At 46.9% G+C, this 27649-nt stretch overlaps 2 protein-coding genes across 2 annotated transcripts; both read right to left on the reverse strand.

Annotated features, from left to right (window-relative positions):
- Window positions 1-13663: 13663 nt before the first annotated feature.
- LOC116996225 (homeobox protein HMX1-like) lies at window positions 13664-15225 on the reverse strand. Its single transcript, XM_033059446.1, has 2 exons — window positions 14948-15225; window positions 13664-14201 (listed from the first exon to the last, which is right to left on the reverse strand). The coding sequence occupies exons 1-2, from the start codon at window positions 15223-15225 to the stop codon at window positions 13664-13666; spliced, it is 816 nt and encodes a 271-aa protein (XP_032915337.1).
- Window positions 15226-23493: 8268 nt separating this feature from the next.
- Window positions 23494-26146, reverse strand: LOC116997035 (homeobox protein HMX1). The gene is made up of 2 exons (XM_033061231.2): window positions 25812-26146; window positions 23494-24199 (listed from the first exon to the last, which is right to left on the reverse strand). The coding sequence occupies exons 1-2, from the start codon at window positions 26071-26073 to the stop codon at window positions 23628-23630; spliced, it is 834 nt and encodes a 277-aa protein (XP_032917122.1). The 5' UTR covers window positions 26074-26146; the 3' UTR covers window positions 23494-23627.
- Window positions 26147-27649: the final 1503 nt, after the last annotated feature.

Raw genomic sequence — 27649 nt, forward strand, 5'->3', positions numbered from 1 at the left:
CACTGTTGGCTTTTCCTGCCCAGTCAGTAGCTGGAACATGAAGAGAAAAGACTGAACACTGAACCTATTTCTCAGTGTACACCAGCCTACCCTCGTGCTGACCATGTTCAAGAAACTGCACTAGGAATTTTCTTTTTCCTGCTGAGGAGAGGATGAAGGACGAAAGAATGACCAATTATAAACTCTGTTGTCTTTAGATGAAAGAACCTTTTTGTGGTGTTCTTCAATCTCTTGTTTGGGCTGTCAACAGCAATTTGATAAAGAATGTTCCTATGTCTGACCTGTTTTTTCAAGATAGTAACCTATATTGTGTATCATCTAAAGCCAGGGGATAAGCATCCATTATACTCTGTACTGCTGTTCCTGCAAGCTGAGCACAGCCTTTAAAACCCAGATAAGTTGATTGATAGTTGTGTTGAGAAAGCTGCTGCTAACGATATTTTAGTTAGAGGGGGAAAAATTAAAGTTTCTTTAATCTGATTCTCCCCCACCCCCAACACCACACTTCAGAGGCCAAAGCTCATGATAACTGTTTTGTGGTGAATGGTCAATTGTTACAAAATTCTAATTGGTTCTGGGTCAGTCCCTTTGAAATGGCTGCTGTGCTCTAGTAATTTTTTCAATTAATTCTTAACAACTGACAAAACTTTGGATCTTGTCAAAAATCGTTCAGATTTTTATAGTAGGCAAGAACATGGAACAAGATTAGCCTGGATTAAGAAAGATTCCTACATACATTATCACCAAGGTTATAATTATAGTTTAGCTCTCCTTTTTCTTTGCTCTCAAAATAATGATTAACCAGCTCAGCAGGGTTTTCTTCCCTGTAAGTACTTACTGAACACTTTTATAAGGATAGATTGGAAGAATATGTGGATTCCTTGGTTGGTTTATTAATAATTTGGGCAAAAGCTATGTTCAGCTAGGAATCTTACTAGATATGTTTTCACAGAACTAGATTTTTGGACATGTCTTGAACAGAACCTGTGTTAGTCAATCTTGTGTCCTCACTAAGTCAAGATGTGACCAAGGACCAGTTCTCCAGCACTGTTACTTAAAGAAGCCTCAAGATTTACTATTGAGTTCAGACTTCAAACAGGTGGAGCATGTTGAAGGGCAAAGTCACACTACATCTTTCACCAGAAAGTCTTCAGACAGACAGTGAAATTATCTTTCAGGTCTCTTCTCCACAGGAAAAAAAAAATCTGAGTATAGTGGCTGATTATATCAATCATTAGTCTGTGAAACAAGCACGAGTATGAACAACTGTATGAATTTTATTGGTCCCTCCTTCAGCAGAAATCTTAAAAATACTCAGCCAGGCGTGTCAGATAACAAGAGATGTTAAATCAAGAGTTCATTAGTAAATCAGATTAGATTATAGACGCTAAATTATCTATAACTAATGTCACAAATGTTCTAATCACTTAAGCTTAATTATTTACATAGGATCTAGTTCATAACTCTGTCATTTGCTCATGGAGCCTGAAGAAATGAAGTTTGAATCCTCTGCAGCTCCAGACTGTGGTGTGAATCCTGTCATAACTCAGGAACAAGCACATTGCTTTACTAAAGTTACCACAGCTTTTAATCCTTGCACCTGGTCATGAGTGGCCATCCGCTACTCTGAGATCAGCTCCAATCCACATCACACATTTTCAGCCAGTGTGACTTCTCTGTATTTTCTATACAAACATCTATTTTGAGGGTGGTTTATTGAACTCATTTTGACCACATTAATTTAAAACCAGAATATCTTCATAATATCCAATATATAAGTTATAATGTAAATAAAACACATTTTAATCTAACAGGAAAGAAGTGTCACTGGTAGTTATGCAGGCAGGTAACTTTCACTGAACCTTTCTCCAAATGTTGTAAGAATGTGCTGTTCCCTTCCCTCTTTTTGAGTCCTCTTTCCATTCATACAGAGCCAATTAAAACTGTGAATTACTGACTTTTTTTTTTCAGAACTCATTTATTTGGTTCCTGGCATAATACTTCACTATTAGTTGTTAATTTTCATGCCATTGGTACTCATTTTGCTTTACAGGCAAGTAGAGTCCCAATTCTGTAAGATTTTTCTCAGAATTACTCCAACAGGAGCTTTTCCATCTGGAGGGTTTGCAGAACTGAGCCCTTAACTATTAAAGGAATGTAGTTTCCTATGACAACTTGCTGTCCTCTCGGGATCCACAATTTGAATTTTGATGACACTAAATCTGATATTTATAGATTTTAAAATATTTCAAAACAGGTTTCAGTCTCCTCCCCAGGAACATGAAAACTGCTCTGTTCAGGTTCTGCATTCAGAGCTCTCTTGGGTTTACATTATTTCAACTTTCATTAAAAATGTGAGTGTGTGCTACTTCTTCAGCAGGGTTGCTTAAGCCATGGAGAAGGGGCATGATTTCTCACTCTCTTCAGGGAACAATAACCAAAGTATGGTGAAACATGAACACTCTTAGCAGAGTTGCAGTCACACTTAAGACCTTTATTTCATGCTCCAGAGGGTGGTCATGGAGTTCTTTCAAAGTGCACAAAGCTGGGCTGTGCAGAGCTATTTCTTGCTGGTTGTGTCAGACTCCATTTCTTACACTTGTACACATAATGTTGAACTCCTCCTCAATTTTTTTCTTGTGAGCTAATCCATGGAGTACTTCCAAAGCATAATTAAAATCAACATTGATTTCACCACGCTGCCACTGGAAATACTGCTGGAACAGTCTTCATGCATTTACTTGTGCAGTAAAATGTGGCTCTGGGGTCTGGGTTTTGTGGGTAACTAGATAACTTGAGAGCCCAAAGCATGACTTTGGGTTGGGTTAGCCCCTAACAAGACAATACAGCCTTAAATCCAAGAACAAACACAGTTTTGAATGGTGAAATTAGAGAAGAATGCTCAGAAGGATCTGAATTTTGCTCCTCTTTAATCCTTACTGATTTATTTAATCTGTTAATGAAGACGTTTTACATGTGCACAAAAACAGTGATCTTTAAAATATTTGTCTTCCAAATACATCTGTCAAAAATGGAAAATAATCACAAATATTTGAAAACTAGCTTCTCTAATCTGCCAACATTTTGTTTCTACTTCAGAAATTTAAAGTTTCATTCAGTAATTATCTTTCCTGTTTCAGGAAAAAAAAAAAAAAAAAAAAGAGCCTTGTTTCAAATCCCAAAATTAACACCTGTCATTTTGAAAATCTTGCATCTAAAAACACTGATGATTTTGCAGTGTTTCCAGAATGACCAAGAGCCAATAATTTCAGCCAAATACTTCCTTTCCCATGATAGATTTCAGACTAATCAACATTTACATTTAAAGAAATATTTTGCTGAAAGAATTCTCACCAGATCCATAGCCAGTATTCCTTTCCTGAGGAGAAATAATAAAAAGAAAACATGAACTTTTATATTCCAGACATTGTCTTCCACCTTTTAGGATATCAAATTTCTGTAGGTCTGGGATCTCATCTTCACTCTGTCATAGATTTCCCACATAACCCCGAGCATCTTGGCAAGTTATCTCTCTTCTTTAATTCTCCCTTCTTCTGTTCTTTCAACCCTGGTTAAATACTGCCAACTAAATGTATGGCAAGGCAATATATATTATATGATTCATATTATAAATACTATGTGATATTAACCCCTGAAGTGCCCTGACACCCTGGCAGAGTTGGATCTGCTGGGCAGAAGCAGAGGGAGGGCACCAGCCCTTTTCTCCCACAGCAGTGACACAAATCTGGCACAAATCTGAATCTACACTTCACCTCTCCTAGAGATCAGCCAGCCCTAATGGTGTGAGTGCTCCCCTCACATCTATCTTCAACCTTCTGCCCTGAGGAATTATGCTGCTCTTCCTTTCATTTTCATCTGCTCACAGGTAACCAAGAAGCACAACAAAATGTGTTTTGCATGCAGATGTGATAGAGATTACCTATGTAACCATGAAAATCTTGGAAATCTTCATGGATAGAAGAAGGTTTTGGTTTGCACATCTGTGTGTGGTGACATTCAGGACCTCCTAACTGGGCTTTGCTTTGCTCTCCAGCACCCACGGTGAAAAAACTGGAGTAGTCTTCAAGTTACTTCATGCTTTCCCAGCAGAGGATCCCTAACCACATCATCAGCACTACCACTGATGTGTGATCCATTTGTGTTTGTCACTAAATGGGTCCCATTTTGCTATGCTAAATACATAATAAACCATATTTCTTCTTCAGCATTTTCCCTTGGACATAATATTTAGGGCAGTGGCGTCACTGGGAGATGCTCTTGAGAGAAGTGCTGCTTACTTGAAATTAAGGGTTGGAGCCATAGATCTGCTTCTGTGAGCAAAATCCATGGAGATATCAATCTACTGTGGAGACTGCACAGCAGGAGTGAGAGTGAGAGATATATTGACAGGGAGACAAGAGGTGGATAGGTGTAGAGATAGGAGAGTAGGTGGGTTGATAAAAAGATCTATTATATTCTACTCTGTTCTATAAATAAATCAAAGCAACATGGCAAAACACAGATTTGAACAAAAATAATGGTATTATCATCATATTGCAGTGCATTGTGTCACTGGAATATGAAGAAAAGGGGATATAGAAAACTTTTATTAAACTTTGTGCATCACCAGCTTAGGTACTACTTCACTGCAGTATGAGCACTTCTGTCTGTGCATTTGGGAAGACAACAAGGCAGAACACACACAGGAAATGCTTCAGGTAAAGAAAAGCCACATCAGTGGTAGAAGGATTGGACAGGATCCCAGCTCATAAGCCTGAGGATGGAAGAAACTACACAAGTCCTGATGACACTGTAAACCTTCTCAAATTGGGGGATTCTAGGAATGTGAAAGGGATCAAACCAAGAAATATAGCCTAAAACTATGTCACACAATCCCAGCTGCTCATTGTGGGGCAGGAGGGAATCATATCAGACAGAGCGTTAAGCGCTGGGAGAGAGGTAATGGAGGTAATTGAGGCACCATCACCAGAACTATTCAATAATAGATTAGATAAGTAGTAGAAATATTGTAGGGGGATATCCTGCATGGCACAGGGACTTGAACTAAATCACCCAGGAGGAGAATAATTGCAATTATAGATCTGTTCCACTGCCACTAGAAAAGAGTGGTGCCAGGTGCAAGCATTAATTTTATTAAAAACTAAACTGGAATGTGCACGCTCTCAAACATAGCCAAAAGCCACATATAATCTATTTAGGAATGAAATTCAACCCTGTTTCACAGATGCATACATTATTATGTTAATTTTAATTTTTGCAAAGCTGGTGCTGTGTGACACTGAGAAAAATTTGACCTGCAAAGTCTGTTGAAGATGTCTCTGCTCCTTCATCTCATTTCATTCATGTAGAAAGTGTGTTATGTTTGATTTGTGAATCTGACATTTCATTGTAGTTTTTTATATTTATAAAAGATGGTTTGGAGTAATCTGAATATATAAAACAGTCTGAAAAGATAAACCATGTATTCCTCAGATCCTTGTAGCAGAAAGTAGAAACAGCACTGGAAAATTATCACACAGCTTTTCAGAAGATGCAAGAGCTTCTCTTTTTCTTCACCCATTTCTAAGAGCATGGTGTACCAAAAATCTCAGGTCCTGTGCACAGGAAATTAAGCCATGGGTTTCTCAGCATTTTTATTGAGAGAAGGACTCATATTATTTTCAGGGGAAAAAAATAAAAATAAAAATAAACCAGTCATTTGAAGCCACTTGTCTTACTTTGGTATCAGTACCCTAATGAGTTTGCTAGATGTGTTACTCAGCCCCCAAGCAGATCTGTGAGGGTCAGAGTAATCAAGTCTAGCCTGACAATAGCACTTCTTCAAAACACAGCTGGGGAGTGAAGAGCCACATGTATGCATGCCTTTCAGAAGTTGCCAGAGTCTCTCCCCAAATTGCTTTCACTCAAAACGTTTCTGGGTTTGCTCACAGCAATCCCCAGCCAGATTTCCTGTGGAAGGTGCTTTCAGTTCAAGGGCTGTCCCCTGCCACTGCTGTCACCATCCTGAGTAACCCCTTCCACACGTGAACTCAGAGAATTCAACAGAAACATCAGGATTCATTGATCCTGGCATCTGACCCAAGGCAAAAGATTTTTCAATAAAGGGACAAGTAGGCATGTTAGGGGACATTTCCCCATTGATTTAGATCAGAGTCCAGTGACATGACAAAGGGGACTGATGCCTTAACTGTATCAGTCATCTGCTATTTCTGATAGCAATGCTTATAGACACCCTGTCTCCCTTGAGACAGGCAAATGACTGAGAGATTGAGGTCCATTAAAGGTGACATTTGTCTTAATGAGTTGCTAGTTTTAATACCTATTTTCAAAATATTTTGCATTTCTAAATCAGATTTCTTTTCAAAAAAGCTGTTATTTTATTGCAATATTCTACAACACAAAATAACACCAGGAAAACAACCTGTTGCTTGATATATTTTTAGTTCTTAATATGAAAATATATTTGAATTTTCCTGATAAGTTTTCACAGGTTTTATGTTGCAATCTGTAAGTCTAAAAGGCTAAGCATACTTCTTTTTTAATTTAGCTGTTATCTTTTCATTTATTTTTGCCTTCATCCTAATTTTACAGTTTTACCACATGGTTATTAAAAGCTTGTTAACACAAGGATATACAAACTAGTGCATTTTCCTTACCCACTTAAATGTCAGGTTTGGTAGTCTAGAGAAGCAAACACATATGTGAAGCAATTATTTAATAATGGAAATTGAATGCAGATATTTAGTTACAAATCCACAAATTGCAGAGTGTTTTAAAAACACATGTACATCCTACCACATAACATTTCCTACAGAGTAATTAGGGTTCTTTGCATTTATAATTTCACATTAATGTCTCTCTAAGCAAACACTGAAATTACACAGTAATATACCATAACAGCTCCAGACTGCTTCCCTTGTGCTGCACAAAGAGGCAGAGCTCTGCCACTGTATGGGACACAGAAGTCATCAAACAATCCTACACATACAAAACATGGGAGACTGCTAAAAACAAAACTTTATTAATCATGCAGAGTTTTTCAGTGTTTTATTGTATGATAAAGCACATACAAACATACCTGAAAATACAGGAGCACCAGTTGATAACTGGGATCAGGGTAAAGATATAAATCTGTTTGCATGAAAGAATGTGGGGATGTTCAGCTCTTTATCAGTTCACACAAAGGATTCACTAAAACTCAATAAGGCAGTGAAAGATTCAGTAGACATTGCAACCATTACAAGGAAAAAGTGAAAGACATTTATCCATGGGTCCCAGCTATTTATTTGCAAAATAGATCTAAACTTGTCATTTATTTACAAAAATTAGGAAAAGGGAATATTTACGTTGTCAGGAGTGGTTTAAGGAAGTGCATAAATCTCACAGTGAGTATAGTCTATACATGTGTAGGCTGATCTACATCTCCCAGAGGACTGGAATGCAGACAACATTCTGATTAACTGGCAGACAAATCTCCTTTCTGATTTGAGAATTTAGAAAGATATAATAACTGCATATAGTGATTATTTTTAGTAAAATATTTTTCTTCATGACTTTTAGAAAGAACTCAGAGTTTACACCAATCTCACAGTCGTGTTGGCACTGTGTGTAACTCTGCTTTTCTCGTTAGTGGTCACAAAATAAACTTTGAGTGTTCCCAGATAAAATCTAAAGGCAGAACAGAGGTTTTTGGAGCTGCCCTGTAGATGGTTGTTAAAAGAAATGAGGAGCTGGATCTGGCAGATTTGGGGAGAATAGCCAGGATGAAAGCTAATCCAGATTCAATCAAGTGCTAATCTTCATCAATTATTAAATGACATCCCCACTTGATAAGAGCAACTCTGGTTCAATAATTTAATTCTAAATAGGAGACAGGCATGAAAAATATCTTCCCCAGCTGGTTTCTCATATGATGCATCCTCTATAAAGGTTATACTTCTGATCTCTATATCTAAGTGTGAAAGCAATGAAAAAATCAAAACTGTGGGAGAGGATCTGTTGTTTAACAAAGTGCCACTTCTTTCTGTATAACAATTCACAAACTGATGAAAAACCTTTGAGCAGACCAGGGTGGCCTCTGCTCCAACCAGAACAGCTCAGAAATCCCTGTCCCAAAGGACACACATGACTGCAGCAGACTGAGGAACCAAAATTCAAAGGTGAGTCTGTGCAATGAGGTTTTACAGAGTGTTCTGCCACCACATTTGTCCTCAAAGTCCCCCATCATTTCTGGTCTGGCACAATACCCAATTTTCCTGATAGACTCATGATTTTCAACTGCCTTATTGGGTTCCTGACTCCAGATACAGCTCTTGATACTCTGATCACAAAGCTGCTCATAATAGCAGCCTCCATTGCCCACTAAGACCTAAAAGTCTCACAGTTGAGCACAACAAAATTCTGCATGAGAATCTCTTACCTGCTGCTGGGCTTCTGCCCTGCTTGGAGCCACCTTCAGGCATGTCCATGTCTTCCTCTCCTGCTCCTTTTAATTAACTGCAGATTTTCTGATCTTGCAGATGTTCTCTGCTTGTACAGTCTCAATTGCTTATTGTGCTAAATAACTGGATTTTGATGATACAGCTGGGAATGCTATGCTGTGTTCACACTGGACATTCCTTTATTTTTGGAGGGGGATTTTTTGGGTTTTTTTACTAGAATGTATGGCAGTGGTTTTGGATCACCTCTGGATTTTATATAAAGACCAGCACCAATGTAATTGATGTGGGGAGAGCAGAGAAGAGGCAGATATGATTGTCCCCTCTGTGCACTGATCACGTTGCAATCACCATTTCCCATTCCAGAACTCAGTGCTTTTCTCTAGAGTTAAACTCTCCTCTGAAATAAAAGGCTTTCTCCTTTTAGGAACAGAACACTTCCCAGGTAATGCAACAAAGAATGGGACAAAAAATAAATATTCCTGAAATTATGCTCTTTAATGGACCCTATTGTTGGTAATAAACATTTCACAGGTTTTTATTTTGAGCTATTTATATAATCTCTACTTGAAAGTGACAGATGTGGTTGACAATCACATCTCAGGATGCAAGAACATGTTCAACATCATTGTTGAGACAAATGTAAATGCACATTTCATTTCAGGCATTTCCAAGCCTCTCCAGTAAATCCATAACTGACTTTTTCAATATGGTTGCTATTTCACATTGCAGCTATGAGGATATTATAACTTCAGATTCTTCAAAAAGAAAAAGATCTTAAGGACTCAATCTGAAAAAATCTACTCTGAGCCTGACATATCCTAGAGGTCTCATCCTTGCCTTCTCACCATGTGTTTGCAAGGAAAAGCTGAATCAGGTCAAGCCAAGTTTAACCTGCAAAAGGAATCCACTGCATATGTGCACATGAAAAAGAAAAGGAAATAAACTATTGGCTTCCCAAAAAATTGTGCAGTTAGACCTCCACTAAACAGAAGATGCAGAGAGATCATTTTTACTGTGCACATCTCCAAAATTATTTCTTCTTGTTCATAATGATTTTGGATCATCCACATTGTTCTTCTGAGATTCTGCAAGAAATTCTTAACTTTAAGTTTTATTAATCTTGCCTAAATTCAAATGAGTCTTCCCTGGGAGATAAAGCTGTGACTCCTGTTTCTTTGTCTAATTCCTCTAGTGTCAGTCATTGGTGGCATTCCTGCAGAACATGAAACATTTCTACTTTTTGGGGTAACACTGCAAGCCTTCCTCTTGGCAGAAGAAACCCTTCTTTAGGGACATATAGAATGTGCAGTAAGTTCAATCCTCTACTTTAAAAAAAGAAGAAAAGACAAGTTATCATTTCAAGTTAGCAAAAAAAAAAAAAAAAAAAAAGCCCAAAAAAAAAAAACCAAAAAAAAAGAAAAAAAAAAAAGAAAAACCCATGAATCCATGAAAAGGGAAGAAAAAGCAGGAGTGGAGTTTTCATATTGCAGATCAAGACCTAGTCAGGCCATAGAGCTAGGCTGAGTAACTTTTCTCTCTCTAGTTTGTAGCACACCCTGACTCACCTCGTGCAGGCGAGCCCCAGCCTGGCCAGGAGCAGAAATCCAAACATCAGGGGGATTGACAAGGCTGGCACAGTGTCCTGGTGCTGCTCCATCAAGGTGTACATGTATGTGATGATTAGAGAACAATAAAACAAAACAAAATAAATTATAGCAAGTGCCTGGTCCAGCTTCCTGATTGGGAGACTTCAGTGGAAAACCAGTCCTAGGGGAGTTTTCCAAAACCTTTCAACAGAGCAGAGAAGTGAGAAGGCTTACTCTCCAGCAGAAAAAATCTGATTTCCTAATTCTCAGCACAATTTCATACAAGAAAAGTAATGTGATTGTTTGTCATAAACTCCAGAAATTTTACAGCATAGGAGGTGATATGAAAATCAGATTTTCTGGAGCTGGTGCACTTTGAATGAGCCTTGTGGGGCTTTTATGAAGAGGTGGAGGAGAGATTGAACAGATTTTTTTAGCCCTTTTATTGTACTCTTTCAATGAGCAATGTATTTGTGTTTGTATGCAAAGTATTTGTGTATGTATCCAACAGCTTTTAAAATATATTGATAAATGTCATATTTAATTATCATCTTTTTTTGGAAGATTCAAGCACCAGGTCTTACCCATATCCTTCTTTCCTATTCAATTTATAGAGAATTCCAAGGGAACCTGTTGGTACATGTGTGCCATGCCTAACACAGGGGGTCTCCCAGCACAGGCAGGGTTTCTAGTTATTCTAAAAATAATTTTTTTAAAAAATCACTTTATATGAGCTTTGGATAGACAATATGGATGAACACTCTCTTCCACACACTTCTCAAGCAGTTGCACTACCTTTTTTCATTGCATGAAACCTTTACAGCATGTTTTTAAATCTCAGTTTCAGCAGCTAATCAGCTCTAACACTGCTTGGAGTTGGGATTGGTTATTTGGCTTGGTTTGGCTGGTTGGTTGTTGGATTTTTTTTCTTTTTCCTCTCAAACTGCTTGCTAACTCTGTCAGAGATTTTTGGGATTTGGAGGTTTGGAGGGTTGGGGTTTTTTTGTTGTTTTAATTTGGTTTTTTGGTTTTGAGTTGTTTTTTTTTTTTTGTTGAGGTTTGGAGTTTTTTGGTTGATTGGTTGGTTTGGAGGGAGGAGGGGTTGTTTGGGGTTTGTTTGCCTGTTTTCTTGTTTAGTCCTTTGTGCTCTGTTTCATTCCTTGAAGTCTCCCATCAACAGGTTAGCTGTAGAGCGGCTTGTAGCAACCTGCTGTTGTAGCAAGGAGCAATTCACAGCTGCAAACACAATTGTTTTGGGCTGTAAAAGAAAAGTCAGTAATATTCAGTGTGATCAGCACTGGCTGCTCCGCTGGGAATCCCGATGCATCCTGAACTTGGTTTTCTTCAGAGAAACCCCCCTGCCACTGGCCGTGTTCCTTGTGTAGCAACAGTTTGGATGATACTTATGGCCAATACTCTCAGAATCCCCACTTTTACCTTGATGGGAAACGAATATTTTGGGGTGGTTGTTTACTTCGCCGAGCTACACGGGCTCTCCGTGCGTTCGTTGTTCATTGGCTCCTAATGATCGCAGCTTTGGGGTCCGCCGGCAGCAAGCTGTGAAACCTGACCTCGTGCTAACTACTCTTGCCTTGCAGAACGACTGTTCCCGTTGTTTTTATTGGAAAAAACCTCCCCCCGTTTTCGTGGGTTCGTATTTTCCTTCAGTTGCTTCTATAACTCCAGCAACAATTTGAAAGGAAAAATTATAGAACGGAGACAAGACTGAAAATCGTTTGATAAATGTAGTGAAAAGTAGATTAATTGCAGAATAACGATTTCTTATATGGTTATTTTTCAACACGGAGACATCCGAGGCTGCAGTTATGTGGAAGGGCGGTGTCTTTAAATAAAGTTTAGTTCCATATTAAAGAGCTAAAGGAAGGGACCCTAGCGTATTGCTGTTGCATCTGATTAAACTTCCATTGGTAGGGATTTAGAAAAAGGTGGGTTTGCTCCTACTGGTGTTAATTAGTCTGGTGGCAGTACTCAAGTAAGAGGGTATGGATATGGAAAATATTAGAGCAACCAACCAAAGGTAGGTTCCGATGCAGATCATCGGTTATGAAATACAAACAGAAACCATAGACCATCACTTTAGCCACAGAGCAATTCGCGGGCTCAGAGGATTTTAATTTCAGTCTGGGGGAACCTGAGCTATGAAGTGCACCCGGCAGGACCCCTCGAGCCTGTCCACTTGCTTACACCACCCTCACCACAGCCGCGAGGTTTTTTGGTTTTTTTTTCACAGCAAGGGGACCCTGTGAGACACCTCTTGCTACTTGACACTGATTCGAAACGGATTAAAAAGCGAGAGGAGAGGTCAAACAACACTCCTAGATCACCGCAGTAGCGAGAAAACTTGAGAGAGCCGGGGAAAGCGTTTCCCCGAGTTGGGCTGGAGCGGCTGAGCCCCGGCCGGGAGCGATGCCAGCAGCGCCCTGAGCCGCGGGGATTCACTGGGGTCCCCTCGCTGGGCTGGGGGATCCTTGCCCATCCCACGGAAATCAAACGGAAGAGTGAGAAAAGGAAAGAAAACCCCTTCTTATCTAGCCGGAACAACTATCGTGCTTTTTTCCCCACGGGGAAAAATCGATGAGTTGCCATTCGCGCATGAAAGGGTGAATTTTTTAATGCCACGACTGTGTTTTTATTTTAAAGTTGTAGTCTTTATTTGTAAAATAAAAACCATCGATGCACTCTAGGAAATATCTTTCCTTTGATACTACCTAGTAGTGACTATTAAAAAGGCAGTAGTTTCAACTTTCTGAAAAAGTTTATTTCCAACCTTGGGATATAAAGCATGTGAACTTAGAAACCAAAGGACGACAAAAGTGTTTGCAAATTTATATGTAGATAAATATAAAAAAAAATTTTAAACCCCACTTCTTTGCCCTAGGACAGCAGGTAAAACGTCCCACGAGATTTCGGGGGCGGGATTAGCACAAGAGACAGCTTGTCTTGTTCTGTAAAAACATCACATGAGCCCTAGTCTGAGAATCAGTTAGCACAAAACATGTAAGAGAGATCTTGGGGTGTTTCCTGTGAAGGGGGAAAAAAAGCAGAAAAGTCACAGTTTTAAAATCAGATCTGAGGAAAGGTATCTAAATTTTGATAATGTAAAAGATGGGGAGAAGATGCTCTGGGGGATATTAGAGCTGGAGAGTTTGATCTAGAGAAGCACAGAGCGGCCTTGGCCGTTACCGATCTGTACGAAACGTGACTCTGTTCGCGGTAAAGCGGCCGCCACGGCGCTCGGGACAGACGCGGGGACACGGTCCCCATGGAGCACAGCATCGGCGCTCCTGTGACACCGGGACGGGGAAATTTGGAAGGGAGGCAGGCAGAGCACGTCCCCGTTTCTTTGGTGACTCCGTGTTAATTCCTCCGTCCTGAGCGCAGAAAGAGCGCTGCCAGAGGGAGAGCGGGCTGGCAGCGCCCTGCCGAGCTTTAGCGACGTGCGGGCAGCCCACGGGCACCATGGGGGGAGCCCGGGCGGCCCCTCCGCGGGCCGGGTGGCGGCTGTGGCGAAGACGGACACTCCACCGGCACAGCGGGGTCATAAATAAAACCGGGACGGCCCCCGGCAAGGCAAGGTCGGGGGCCAGGGGAGAGCTATACGTCCCCGTCCAGCAGGCTGAAGTGTTTGCCCGGCCCGGGGAAGCAGAGGTAGGGGATGGCGCTGCCCGGGCAGAGCAGGGGGAAAGGCAGCGGCAGCAGGCAGCGGCTGAGCACGGGGCTGTCCTTGTAGAGGGACGGGAAGGAGAGAGCCGAGGAGGCAGCAAGGGGCTGCGGCTCCCCGGGGGGCTCGGCCGGCCCCGGCCCCTGGCCCTCGGGCTCGGATGACATTTGTCTCTTGAGCTTGTTGCGGCGGTTCTGGAACCAGATCTTCACCTGGGTCTCGGTGAGGTGCAGCGCGGCGGCCAGCCCGGCCCGCTCGGAGCTGCTCAGGTAGCGCTTCACATCGAAGGTGGACTCCAGCTGGAACACTTGGCTCTTGGAGAAGATGGTCCGCGTCTTCTTCCTGCCGCCCGCCGCCGATGATCTGCCGTTCTCCGAGCCCCCGGCCTCTCGCGGCGGCTGCCGGGGACCGCGCAGCCCCTCCGCGGGGAGCGGGGACCCCGCATCGCCGCCCTCGGAGCGGAGGCCGCGGCTCGTCCCTCCTGCCCCGAGCCGGCGGGGCTCGCTGCCTGCAAGGGCAGAGCACAGCATCAGTCCCCGCCGCAGCCCGCGCCCCCGCCCCGCATGCACGCACGGCCCGGCGGAGCGCAGGGAGAGGGTGGGGGACAGGATGGGGAGGGGGCTGCCGAGGGCTGGCCGCGGTCCCACAGCCTCCAGAGGGGAGAAGGGTGAGGCGCTTCCATAAGGATCCAAGGTAATCCCTCTGCCAGCTGTATGGCAGGAAAGCGAGGGGCTCCTGGGCACGGGACAGACAGCCCCAGGAGGACGGGAGAGGGGCACAACACCCTGGAAGCAGGTTGGTGCGTGTGCGGCATCCCCCCGCGTCCTCCCGCGGAGCCTCCCCTCCTCCTGCGTGTGCGCGTCTGTGTCCGCGAGTGCGCGTCTGATCCTCCTGTCTGTGTCTGTGTGTTCGTGTCTATGTCCTCCTGTCTGTCTGTCTGTCTGTGCGTGTCTATGTCCGTGTGTGCGTGTCTGATCCTCCTGTCTGTGTCCGTCTGTGCGTGTCTGTGTCCTCCTGTCTATCTGTCTGTGTCTGTGTGAGCGTGTCTCCGTATCTGTGTGTCTGTGACTGCGTTCGCGTGTGTCGGTATTTGTGTGTGCGTGTGTCTGTGTGTGTCTGTGTCTGTGTCTGTGTCTGTGCCTGTGCCTGTGTGTCTGTCTGTGTCTGTGTGTCCGAGGGCCCGGCCCGGCCCGGCGGCGCTGGGGATGCCCAGGTACCGCCTGGGTGGGGGCCGGACCGCGACCCGACGTGCGGGACAGCCCGAGGCTGCTGCTGGCTCCGTACCCGAGTCGCTGGAGCCTTTACTGGGCTCTTGCTCCTCGGGCTCCTCTCCCTCTTCTTCCTCCTCCTCCTCTTCCTCCGGCAGCGCGCAGCGGGCTGTGCCCGGCTCCGTGGCCGGCCGGCGGGGGCCGGGCTGCAGGATGCTGTCGATGCTGAAGGCCGGCGGCGCGGCCGGGGCCGGAGGGGCTCTGCTGCCGCCCCCGAGCTGAACCATGGCGAGGCGAGCCGAGCGTGTCCGGGCCGAACCGTGCGGGGCCGAGCCGAGCCGCGGGACTGGCGGAGGCGGCGGGAGGGCGGCGGCGGCAGCCGGGGCGGAGGGAAGGATGGGTCCGCGTAGGAGGAGGGGTCGGGGTGACGGAGGGAGGGGATGGAGCTAGAGGGAGCCAAAGGACTGAGGACGGGGGGAGCAGGGCAGGGGAGGGAAGGCTGCAGAGAGGAGAGGGAGAAGGAAAAGGAGCGGGGACTGGAGGGAAGCGGGGAGGAAGGGTGGGGCGGGGAGCTCGCCGAGGTGTCCCGAAAGGTGCCCTGGGCACAGCGGCAGGGCAGGGCTGGCTGCCCTCCTGCCTGGGCCCTTCTCTGTAAGTGGGCGGAGGGAAGGCAGAGCCCGAGCCCACGACAAAGGCGAAGAGGAGGTGGGATGGCAGAACGGAGATCTCTGGATTGAAGGAGAAGAATGGTCAGATAAGACTGGAAATAAGATCGGGGGAATGAGGCGGAGTCCGGCGAGGAAAAGCAGGGATGGCAGAGAGGGAAGGAAGGAAGGAAAGGGGAAGCTGGGACCCCTTCCCTGTGTTTGTACAGCACCTGGCACGACCCCAGGCAGTCTGCGGAGGGCATTCGCTGCAGATTGTCCGCGCTGCTGCTCGGCAGTGGGGTAGACAGTGGAAGAGTAATTCATACAGACAGACTCTCTCTCTGAGACTCAATAAGCATGGGGCAAAGGGGACCCTTTATTCCTCCCAAGGAGCCCCATGGTGTCAGGCCACCCCAAAATCCACACATGACTGCCACACATTCCCCCCACACTTCACCACCCCCTCTATATCCCCTGCTGGTCCCCGCGGGTCGGCAGAGCTCTTCTGTAGCTTTCAAATGAGAAAGCGCTGGCCCGCTGCGCTGGGAGTGCCTTTGGGAGATGGGGAAGCGTTCACCTGAGCTGTGGAACTTGGGAAAGGATCGATGTGTTTCTCTACTGGCTTGAGAACTTTTGCTTCCCACACCTCCCAGCACTGCAGCGTTTTAAACCCGTTTGCACTACTCGAGGCAGGACGTCCAGCGATTTTAGAGCCGTCACCCGTTGTGCACCACAGAGAAACCTCTCCCTCTCTGCGACTTCCAACCAGCTTTTAGGAAGGCTTTTAGTGCGAGTCTCGAGGTTTCCACCACGAAAACTGTAGAGGGAAAGCGATAAGTCCTTGAAAAAGAGTTGATAATAGACGTCGCGACAGGCTTTAAAATATTGTTATGCGAGAGATTCCAGGAGCTAAAATCAGGGGCTTCTTAAGGCTTTGGACTGCGTTAGTCTTTAACGTAGTGGTACCTGAGAGAGCGGGTTTCAGCTCTTTTTCATGATTTTTTTTTCACTTTTTGAACACGCTCAAATTTTAACTCAAGACTTCTGCTGGAGAGCTGCACATTTTCCACCAGCCGGAAAAAAATAAATATACCCATTTCCATCAACACGATTATTAGTCAAATACTCAAACTTGTTGCATTTGTCTTGCAGTCTCTTATACGAACTGTGAGTTTTATCAGAGCAAAATATCCATTTAAGAGAAAGCGAAGGAAGGGCCAAGGGAAGGACCCGGGTAAGAGTTACAAAATGCGAAGAAGCAGCTGAAAGCATAATTTGAGAAATTTGGTCTGAGATGGTAAAATTAGGAGCATGGGAGACTTGAATGCCAGGTCGGGTCGCTCTTTGCGCTCCTGTCTCGGCCTCCCTTCACGCTGTGAATGAGGCACGTCCCAGGTGCTCACATCTGTCCTTGCTGCAAACCATTTCCCTTCTAGCTCCAAAAAGGGAAAAAAAAATCCTACAAGGCGAATGCCTTGAAGCAGTGTATTTTCCTAGAAGACATTTTCTTGGAAGAAAAGGGAAAAGTTGAAAAAGAGAAAAAAGAAGTTAAGTGAAGAAGGAGACATAAGTTTTACCACCCAATCTTTTTTTCAGCGCAGCCGCTTCCCATTCCACCCCCCGGAGCAGTCCAAGCCCTGCCCGGGGAGATGAGGTCCGGTAAAACCATCCTGGGACAGATCTGTCATCCTTTCCTAGCCCCATTAGGACACTTTTTAAAACCGGGGTTTTTCTGTTTTTTTTTGTTTTGTTTTGTTTTTTGGGTTTTTTTGTTTTGGTTTGGTTTGGTTTGATTTTGGGGGTTTTTTTTGTTTTTTTTTTTTTTTTTGGAAGTGACGGGGGCTTTGTTTGTTGGTTTGGGTGGTTTTTTGGGTTTTTCGGTGGGGTTTTTTGTTAGTTTGTTTGTTTTTTTGTTTTTGTTGATTTGGTTTGGTTTGGTTTGGTTTGGTTTGGTTTGGTCTGGTTTGGTTTGGTTTTGGTATTGTTTTCTTTTCCCCGACAAACTTGGTGCAGAGGGAGCAGTCTACAGAGCTGGGTCTCTTCAGCCCCTGGGACAAGTTGGAAACGATTCACTGGCCACAAGAGGATGCGAGGGGCCCGGGGGGTCCGGGATCCCCCTTCAGCGAGTTCTACGAGGCAGGTCCACACCGGGCTCCTCATGCCCTCTGCTAGGTCACTCTTACCTTCAGGAAAATAAAGACCAACAGGTAGAGCGTGTCCTGCACAGACCGAACAACCAGCAGCGAAGAGTTCTCCTGGAGAGGGAGCGGGGCTGCGGCGGGGGAAGGCAGCAGAACCCCCGGGCCCCCTGCAGACCCCCAGCAACACAGTCCGAGCCCTGCCCCGCACTTGACCCAGAATTAGGGGAACAGTGTCCGATCGGGTGGAGGACGAGTGTCCTTCCCAAAATTCAGGAGCGTTTTGCAGTGAAAGGTTCCCAAGACACGTGGAGCAGCCCGGGGAAGAGATTCCTGTGGCAGCCGCCGTGGGCAGCGGCGAATTTCGAGAGAACCAGAGGCAGCCAAGAGGTTCTGGGGTCAGAGAGACCAGAGAGGGGATCCCTCACGGCTGTCCCACCTCAGCACCGCTCCTCAGCACCGCGGGTCCCTCCCGGGCTCCGGAGGGCTGTGGGTTACGAGCGACAGCTTTTCCTGCAATAGGCAGCGATTTTCTGACGCTGGTACTCTTTCAGCCCACGCTTCATTTGCATTTTATTTGTGAAGAACCTCGTTGTCTGGGACGTGTGAGGACACCGAGGCAGGTACCGCACAGCGGCAGGGTAGGAAGAGCCAACCTTTTCATTTTAATGATATTACCCTGTAGGAGAAGCTAACATCGTGCAGAGTGGAAACCTTTCACCTGGGAAAGCTTTTTACCAGAAATCACTCGTCATACATATCTGTATTTCCATTTTAGCTCAGAGCACAAGAAGTCTCTTGCTCTAAACCTGATGGAAATGAAATCTGATTAGATGGTACAGAAACGCCAAAGAGTCTGGTTTTGCTTGTTTTACGGAATCGAGCTTGATTTATCCCCCGAGGTACTCGAGGGTAAAAGTCCCTCCCTGGATTTCACATCCCCTTGCAAGTAAGTCCCTGGTGATTGCGGACACAGCAGCACCTCGCAGAACGCTTTAAACCATCTCCGGTGCTCTCCCGGGACACAGCCCGGCGAGGGGATCTTGAACAGAAGCGCTGCCCGAAAAAGCTCATTAAAATCGCTAGGCGGGTTCGGGACTTTGGCGCTGCTGGTCCCCGAATAAAACTGGCTTTAGCGGCTCAGCAGTGGCTGGACATGAATTACCGGTTGCTGTTGAGGTTTTCCATCACCCCGGCACGGCCCCGCTGCCTCCCCCTAGAGCGGCAGAGGTTCGGGGCAGCGGGGACATCCTCCCCCATCCCGGGGAGTGCATGGGGGAGGTAGGGCAGAGAAAACCGTATCTATCGCTCGAGGGAAAGCACCTCTCCCAGGAGCTCCCCAGAAAGGCGTCACACAGCCACAGGCTTTCCTGGGGAGCCGGGCACGCTCAGAGGACTGCTCCGGCCCGAGAGGTGCCGGGACACGGCAGGTCGGGCCGAGCTGTGCCCCGGGACAGAGCATCGCTTTCCGAAATTCTGCTCCTCTCTTAGGTCAATTCAGAGTCCTCTGCTAAATCTCCTTCCTCCAGACACTGTGCCTGATATTTGTGGAAAAATCTGGAGGGGAATTCCGAATAAAGCCAATAATATCCAACTGTTTAATGGAAAGGGAAAGGGAAAGGGAAAGGGAAAGGGAAAGGGAAAGGGAAAGGGAAAGGGAAAGGGAAAGGAAAGGGAAAGGGAAAGGGAAAGGGAAAGGGAAGGAAAGGAAAGGGAAGGAAAGGGAAGGGAAGGAAAGGAAAGGAAAGGAAAGGAAAGGAAAGGAAAGGAAAGGAAAGGAAAGGAAAGGAAAGGAAAGGAAAGGAAAGGAAAGGAAAGGAAAGGAAAGGAAAGGAAAGGAAAGGAAAGGAAAGGAAAGGAAAGGAAAGGAAAGGAAAGGAAAGGAAAGGAAAGGAAAGGAAAGGAAAGGAAAGGAAAGGAAAGGAAAGGAAAGGAAAGGAAAGGAAAGGAAAGGAAAGGAAAGGAAAGGCTTTAAATTTTAGGTGTACATCTAAATTCTCGTTTATATCTTTTTGAATTGATCTTTATGTATCTCACTACACAGAAATTACATCGTAAGCAGAGTCGAGAAACTCAGGATAGTTAAAGGAAGCATTAAGACATCCACCTTAAAGTTACATTCATCTGGAATGGGAAGGGAAATACAAGAATATTGCCTGGATCTAATTTGAGGTTGACAGCACTGAGCCCTGCGAGTCGGCTGGAGTCTGGAGCGAGCCTCTCTCCGATCGATGGTGGGCGCGGGACGCATTGGCAGGGGGCACAGACAGACTATTCCAAGATAATGCAGTGGAAAAGAAAAAAAAAAAGAATCGATCTAAATATATTGTTGGACAGTGGAGCCAGCACGCACCTATGAGATTTATCAAGTATTGATTTGCATGAATATTTTAGACTCGTGCCTCCGAGAAAAGTTATGGGCCATCTTAAACTGGTGAGCAATGTACCATTTGCAAAGCAGCCATTTAACAAGGTGCTTTCCAGCATATCGATCATTTTCATTTAAAGTGTAATTAATAATGTCTTACTACAGCTACATTAGGAATTTATTTCAAAAAGGGCAGTTCAGACTCTATTTTGATTGTTGCTTGCTCTACTGAAAAAAAAAAATCTTTTCACTGATTATTTTATTAGCGTCCAATAAACACAAGTTGTCTTTGTGAGTAATCTGGCAAGGTTCTCCTTTGCCTCGCCTCTGGAGTGCCATCTAGCTAAGCTGTTGTAGCAACATTCATTAAATAAATGTCAACAGACAAGGATTTATGCTGCATAATAATATTACAGCTGTAGTATAACTGGATTTATTTTAAAGCTATTCTGAGGTTGCTTTGATCTATAAAGCAGCAACGTATGTCTCTATATGTCATAAACAGCCTTGGCAAAAGTACTTTGAGCTTTACAGTCCATCAACATTTCTCTTAAAGATTTCTGTTTGCAGGAGCAGCACAAAGCGTGTGAATCTTAACTTTTTTATTTGTTTAATAAAATATACACACAAGGAAGGAAACTGTGAGGAATTTGCTGTCCTGATTTGAGGGATGGGCTTGGGTGTTCGGGTCTGGGGGATTTTATCTATTTTGAAATAGTCAATGCACATACCTCAGGGACTGTCATCTGGTGCTAGATGTTTCTCTGCGTCCTGCAAAAATTTCTTGCCATCAGATATAGGGAAAAGTATCGTTTCAAAAGTTCGAGGTAAAGAAACCTAAGGTGTATATGTTCCTACTTTCATACTTTTAATAAGCCACTATAAATCATTTTCTGCAAGTACAGAATAAGGCATAAGTAAGCACTTTTTCTTAGATGATTTCACGTCTTGCACCTTTTAATATTTTACCATGATCATAAGTTACAAATACAGTGTATGAAAAAAATCTGTTTATTGATATAATCAGCACATCTTTAAAAAACAAACATACTAATGTCAAAACACATTTTAAAAATCCGATTGATCATTTAGCCCTGCCAGTTCCTTAACTTCAAGGAAAGAATACTTAGTAGAATCAGAAGTATAATAATCTCATATGTTACTCCAAAGAAAAGGCATGTGGAGAGTGGCAGGCGTGTTAAATTTCTCCTTCGATTACAATCTACTCTGATATGACTGCAGTGAGTCAGGATTTTACTCCAGTAGGTAACACTGGCAGATCTGGGGAGCTGGATATGACGAGAAAAACGGTCTAGCCGCTCTCTTCCAGGGGCAGCCAGGCTTTGAACGGCATCAAAATCAAGTGCTTGCGCCCTGAGGAAGAAACATCGCCCCAAGTCACCTCCTCTGGCACGAAAAGGCTGAAGCCCAGCCCAGCCGCTTTCCCGAGGCCGGCGAGTCCCGTCCGGGGCACCCACAGCCCCAGCTTCGCCTCTTCCCCGTCCTTCTTACACCGCTCGGGGACCAGGCTCTGAAAGGTTTTATCTCAAGTTCGGGTGTTTGACGGATATGCTAAGAAAAGGCCGGCGAATATGTCTGGAGATTTCGGGGGAGATCAGCAGCAGTTGGAAAAAAAAAATTTAAAAAAAATTTTAAAAAGAAAATTAAAAAAAAAAAAGAAAAAGAAACTTCAACAAACAATAACTTCCAGAAAAACCAGTATCCCGGCAATTTAGCACTTTTCTCAGGAACCTATAAATATATATTGATATATATGAATACATATAAACTCAATTTTCGAGTGTTTTTGAGGCTTGCAACGTCCTGACTTCAACTGCGCAGGCTGGTGCTCAGAGCCATATTTCAGGCCAAAGCAGAGGAAAAAAATAAGTTAAAAAAAAAAAAAAAGGAGATAAAAAAAAGAAAAAAATATAGGAGAGGAAAGCCCAAAATTGTGTCGAGGTTATAATCCAGACCTGACCTCCGAGTTTTGTATCAAAGCTGAAGCTCCACCACATCTCGCTGATCGATTTCATAACCAGAAAAAGTATGATTGCTCCAATTATAATGCAAAGCGTAGGAAAGAGTAAGAATTAGATCGCCCTTCCTTCACAGGAGCCAGGTCCGCATGCACATTCCCCAACAGATCCAGGACCTGGCCTTCCCTGCAGGGACACCGAGTGCTCCGAGCTGGTTGGTTCAATTGCAGCTGATTATGCCCTAGAATGTACGATCAAAGCTGGACTTTCCACCAAGGCCGAGTTTTATATGGTCATTTCCCCCTTAATATTAGGAAAAAGAAATTCAAACTTTTAGAAATAATGATAGTCCAGAAATTCATTTTAGGAGTGGGCAGCACGGGAGGAAACAAAACAGTTATTAAAGAAAAACAATAACTTGGCATGCATAATACTTCATATAATATCACGTTACAGGTTCGCTTGCATAACCAGCCATACAGCTCCCCAGTCTGTTCCCATCTGATTATTTTTCTTTCCTTCCTTTTTAATTGCCAGTGAATTATTAATCGATTACACAAACCAATCCCCTAAGAGACGGACAAGTCGAGGTGAGCTTTCCTCAACATATTCAGGAGACCGAAAAAAAAGTGGCAAATCCACTTGCAAAATACAGTATGTAGAATTACATATATATGTGTATATATAAACCCGTGTATTTTAGCCGATAATTTGCCAGGGAAACAAAACGAAAACAAAGAAACCAAATCCTCACAGCTCGGATTTCAGCAGGGCGAATTCTTTCCAACAATTTGCCTTCAAGTTGTTTCAAATCAAAACTTCTGCATCGAGAAGGACCAGGGGGCACCAGCACATGCTTGGATATCGGTAGTATGGAAATGAGAGTAACGATGGGAGGGGGATATGTACGGATTAAGTGGCTAAAACAAAGGGCCCTGGATAAGCTGCTGGAGGCCGGGATCAGCAGGGTCCCCCGCTCTGCACGGAAAGCTGCTGGGGCAGCGGGGACACGCGAAGGTTTCCCCGGTAGGAGCGCTGGCCCGGAGCACCGGAGGTGCCGGGGAAGGTCTCTCGGTGGCCCCGAGGCTCGGCCGCCCGTGGGGCGGGGGCGGCGCGGCCGGGAAGCGCCGGCAGGTCCGTACATTCGTGTCTCGCTCGGCAGCTCCGCGGGCTGCAGGAGGAGGAGTCGGGGAGTCTGTTCCCCCCGGAAAACGCCGGTCTGTGTCACCCTGGGGCCGGAGCGGCCGTGAGGGGTTTGCCGCTGCCACGGGGCTGGATTTTCTTTGGATGCGCGGCAGTGGGAGCCCCGCCACCCTGATCCCGGTGCATGGCTGGGGTCTTTCAAGTCCTTTCGGCTCCCCCCGGCTGCCGCACGTCGCTCCGAGTTAACCCCAAGAGTTAGTTTATTGCACGTTTTAAAAAAAAATTTAAAAAGTCAAAAAAGCAGAAAATCAAGAAACGTGTAAGTTGAAAATAAAAAGTCCGTGGAGGAAGGGGGGTGGAGCTGCAAGCCGAGGGAGGGGGCGAAGGGGCCACGGTCCCGGCCGAGGTGGGGGCTCAGACGAGTCCTGTCATCTGCGACCGTAGGAAAGGGAGGGAGGCGGCGGGGAAGGTGCCCAGGGGGTAGCTGACGCCGCTGGAGAAGCCCACCAAGGGGGGTGACATGTGCGGCAGGGTGAAGCCCAAGGCGCTCGCCGGCGAGTTCTCGTGGTACAAAATAGGGACCCGCACTATCCTTTGGGCGGCGTGGGAGAGGTTGGCCGCTTCCAGGTCTGCGGCCAGCTGCCGCTTCCACTTGTTGCGGCGGTTCTGGAACCAGATCTTCACCTGGGTCTCGGTGAGGTGCAGCGAGGCGGCCAGCCCGGCCCGCTCGGAGCTGCTCAGGTAGCGCTTCACATCGAAGGTGGACTCCAGCTGGAACACCTGGCTGCGGCTGAACACCGTGCGCGTCTTCTTCTTGCGGCCGGCGGCGCGCTGCTCCGGCTCGCCCGGCTCCTCGCCGCGCTCCTCCTCCTCGTCGCGGCCGCCCGGCCCCGGCCGCCCTCCCGCCGGGCCTCTGGCCGCCGCCCGCCCGCCGCCAGCCCGCTCCGCCGGCTCCTCGGGCAGCTCGGGCGAGTCCCGGTCGCTGGCTGCAAAGAGAGGCAGAGGCTGCTGCAGGGATCCAGGGAACGGGGACAGCGCCCGCCCGCCGCGACGGGAAAGCAGCGCGGGGAGAAGCAAGGCCGGGGAGCGAGGGGCCCGAGCAAAGCTCCTGCCTGTTCTCTGCCTGCTCCGCTAAACTCCCGAATTCTCAGCGTATGCACACACATGCACGCACGCTGACATGGAAACACAAGCCCTGCATTTTATGTATGTAAATACACCGATCTCTGGCCATGCTCGTGGATCTGCGTGTGTGCGCACACGTATAACGCACACACGGGCTGTTTTCAAATCATAAAATGTACCACTGTACACACAGAACTATGCTTGTACTTTTTATATATGTATGTACACACAGGAATACGTGTGACTTCTTATTTATATACATGCCTCTGTATTTACACACTCATACATACATAAAAGTACATTTGTGAGTAAGTATATTGTGTCAGAGGGATAAGCATAATAGTGTGCTGGTGTGTATATAAAGAGAGGCAAAAAATAAATAATCCACATTATTCTGGACTTCAAAAAGCTAATGGATGGGGACAATTATTCTGGTATCGGGACATATCTCCATGGAGTCTCCAACACCGTGCATTTCAATTACAATTTTAAAGGGAAAAAATATTTCCTACTCTTTATAGAATAGAAGAAAAACAGAAAATAAAAAGAAAAAAATGAAAAAAGAAAAATAAAGGAAAAATAACTCAGTTGTTTCTGCAGTACTTTGCTGTTTCTATATGTACTTTTGAGAGAAATTAAAAATATGAATAAACCTATTACTGCAAAAAGAAACTATTTGGATTACAAATCATGCCTCTTTTCCTTGTTAAGCAATCGTGAGATCTCTGCAGGCTCGTGTAGGGTCACAGAGGTGCGCCGAGGCACAATGGTTTTTTTCTATCAGTAGATGGAAAATAACCACTGATGGCAGCCTATTCACTCTATCATATGCTAATTTCTGCCCCGAACCCCGGCTTCTGCTCCAGCACCCTCTCCATGGGGTCCCTGCAGCGAGAGGCCGCGCTGCGGGCAGAGGGCAGCGGGGCTGGCTCTGCAGGAAGCGGCGGCCGGGGCAGCTGGGACCGAGCCCAGCTGCTTCCCCGGCTTCCCAAACTCTCCACTGCTCTGCTAGGGACCGTTTGTCCCAGCTTTCAGGCTTGATGGGGAGTCAAAATAAAAAAAAAAAAAGAAAAATTAAAAATTAAAAAATAAAACTGGACCTGCCTCTTAAAGAAAAATTAAAAATAAAAGGAGAGAAAAAATAGAGAAAAAAAAAAGAGATGGGGGAGGGGGTAGAAAGGAAAGAAAAAAAAATCCTCAAGCAAGCCAAGAATCCCTGTTTACACTTTGGGCGGCGGGGCGGAGGCTCCAGGTGCCTGACACATAGGGAGCATTTCCGGAGATTTGCCCCGAGCGGCCGAAAACGGGGTGGCAGGGCGGGGGCTGCGGGGGCACTCCGTGCATCCCCTCCGGCCTGCTCCGGGGCACCGCGGCGGGACCCGGACCCCCCCACCCCGGGGGGAGCAGGAGCAGGAACACCCCCAGCCCCGGCCGGGCCCGGCGGTGAAGGGTGCGGAGGGAAAGGCCACTTACTGTCGGGGCTGGGGCAGCCCAGGAAGGCGGCGTGCGCCCGGCGGTACCAGCCGACGGCGGCGTCGCGGAGCGGGCAGCCCGGAGCGCCGATGCGCAGCGGGGAGCGCGGCCCGCAGCGCGGAACTCCGCGCCCGCCGCCCGCCGCCGCCGCCCGCCGCGCCCCGCCGCCCGCCGTGCCCTCGGTGCCCAGCAGGTCCTCGATGAAGAAGGACGAGACGCGGGCGGAGGTGGAGCCGGCGTTTTCCGTGGCTTCGTCCGGCATCGTCGGAGAGAACTGCGGGAGGGGGTCCCGGCTCCGCCGGCGGCTGGCTCCTCGGCTCCCCGCTGCCCCGCGGCCGCCTCTCGCCTCTGCCTAGCCCCGTGGATGCTCTCCTGGTATAAAAGCGTTTTTTTCCGGAGTAATCATTTCAGATCGCGGTTTGCCATCATTTCCTGCAAGCTAGGAGGGGAGGGGGGAGGGGGAGGAGAAGAAGGGAACGGGGAAGGAAAAAAAAAAAAAGCCAGCCCGACAACCCATCGGAGGCGCCAGATTCTGCGCGAAAACGCTAATAACGAAATAAAAATGTCATGCGAGTTAAACGGCGGGCAGGAGCGGGGGATCCTGCGGTGGGCGGAGCGCCGCGCCAATGGGATCTGCGCGGGGAGAGCGGCGGGCGCCGGGCGCTGCCGGCTGTGTGTGTGTGTGTGTGTATGTGTGTGTCTGTGTGTCCGTGTATGTGTCTGTGTGTCCGTGTGTGTGCGCGCCGCCCCGGGGCCGCCGTTCACGAGCTCCTTATTTAGGTCAATTAGGGAGCAAATCCCGGTGCGGGGGGGCGGCGGCGGCGGCCCCGGCACACGGGCCGCAGCCGGGGGGGCTTGGCCGCTCCACGTCCCGGGCCTTCCATTGGCTGCAGCGGGCTCAGCGGGCAGCCCCGGCAGCCAATCGGCGCCGCGGACATCGCGCTTATATTAATATCATTAATATCATTAATATCATTAATAATAATCAGCCCCCGCTCACCCCCCGCCGAGCGCTTTCATGTGGCGGCGGCGGCGATGGACGGAGGAGATGCGCCCTCCGCCGCCCGGAGAGCCGGCTCCGGCCCCGCGGGCTGTCGGCGGAGCGGTGAGGTTCTCCTTAGCCCGGAGCCCCCTGGTTGGGGCGCTGGAATCAATTTTGGGAGAGTGGCGGAGGGGCGGCTGCTCCCGTGAGCAGGCAGTGGCTGTCCTGCCGGGGGAGGGGAGGGTGCCTGCTGGGGAAGGGGAGAGGACTGTCCTCTAAGGGATCTCCAGAGGTCGGTTTTGTTTACCTTATACGTGTGTATATACCTATACAGACATACTGTATAGATGCACATGCGGCGTCTGTGTAGTTTATTTGGAAGGACACACAGCCCCGCTCATCGGGACTCTCTCCCGCCGCCCCAGGCGGGGAGGCAGAGGGGATGAGCTGCCCCTTCCAGGACCCGACCCGTGGTTCCTGGCGTTACCCCTCTTCAGCTCTTCTTTTTTATCTTCATCTTACTGTAATACCATTTCGTGGGAAGCTCTAAAGTCGTCCTCCCTTTTTCCAAGTCGTGCCCCCTTTTTCCGAGCCTCTGGAGCCAGCCTTGGGACATGGACCCCGGGAACTCCACGAAAGTCCCCCTCGCTGGGGGGCACCGGAGGAGCAGGGTTACCCTCTGCCTTTTCCCTTGGAACCAGGCGAGCCAGGTTTGTAGCGGGGCAGCTCGGTCCGGTGTGCACGTCGGAGACCCGTGGAGGTTTGGGTGAGTTCAGAGATGTCCCTGCGATGCTCATATGCTGGTCAAGCCTCTCCTCCTCCACTGCCGGAGGATCCCTCCCCGTTCCCCTTTGCG

This window comes from Catharus ustulatus, chromosome 5 (assembly GCF_009819885.2).
Source record: "Catharus ustulatus isolate bCatUst1 chromosome 5, bCatUst1.pri.v2, whole genome shotgun sequence".
Lineage (NCBI taxonomy): Eukaryota > Metazoa > Chordata > Aves > Passeriformes > Turdidae > Catharus > Catharus ustulatus.

What these genes read in the sequence shown, in the direction of transcription:
- LOC116997035 (XM_033061231.2), bottom strand. Translation starts at nt 26,073, where the DNA reads ATGCCGGACGAAGCCACGGAAAACGCCGGCTCCACCTCCGCCCGCGTC. An exon ending in GGGCTGCCCCAGCCCCGACA is followed by an intron (nt 24,200 to 25,811) that starts GTAAGTGGCCTT and finishes CTCTCTTTGCAG; the next exon opens with CCAGCGACCGGGACTCGCCC.
- LOC116996225 (XM_033059446.1), bottom strand. Translation starts at nt 15,225, where the DNA reads ATGGTTCAGCTCGGGGGCGGCAGCAGAGCCCCTCCGGCCCCGGCCGCG. An exon ending in GTCCGGCCCCCACCCAGGCG is followed by an intron (nt 14,202 to 14,947) that starts GTACCTGGGCAT and finishes AGGAGGGACGAG; the next exon opens with CCGCGGCCTCCGCTCCGAGG.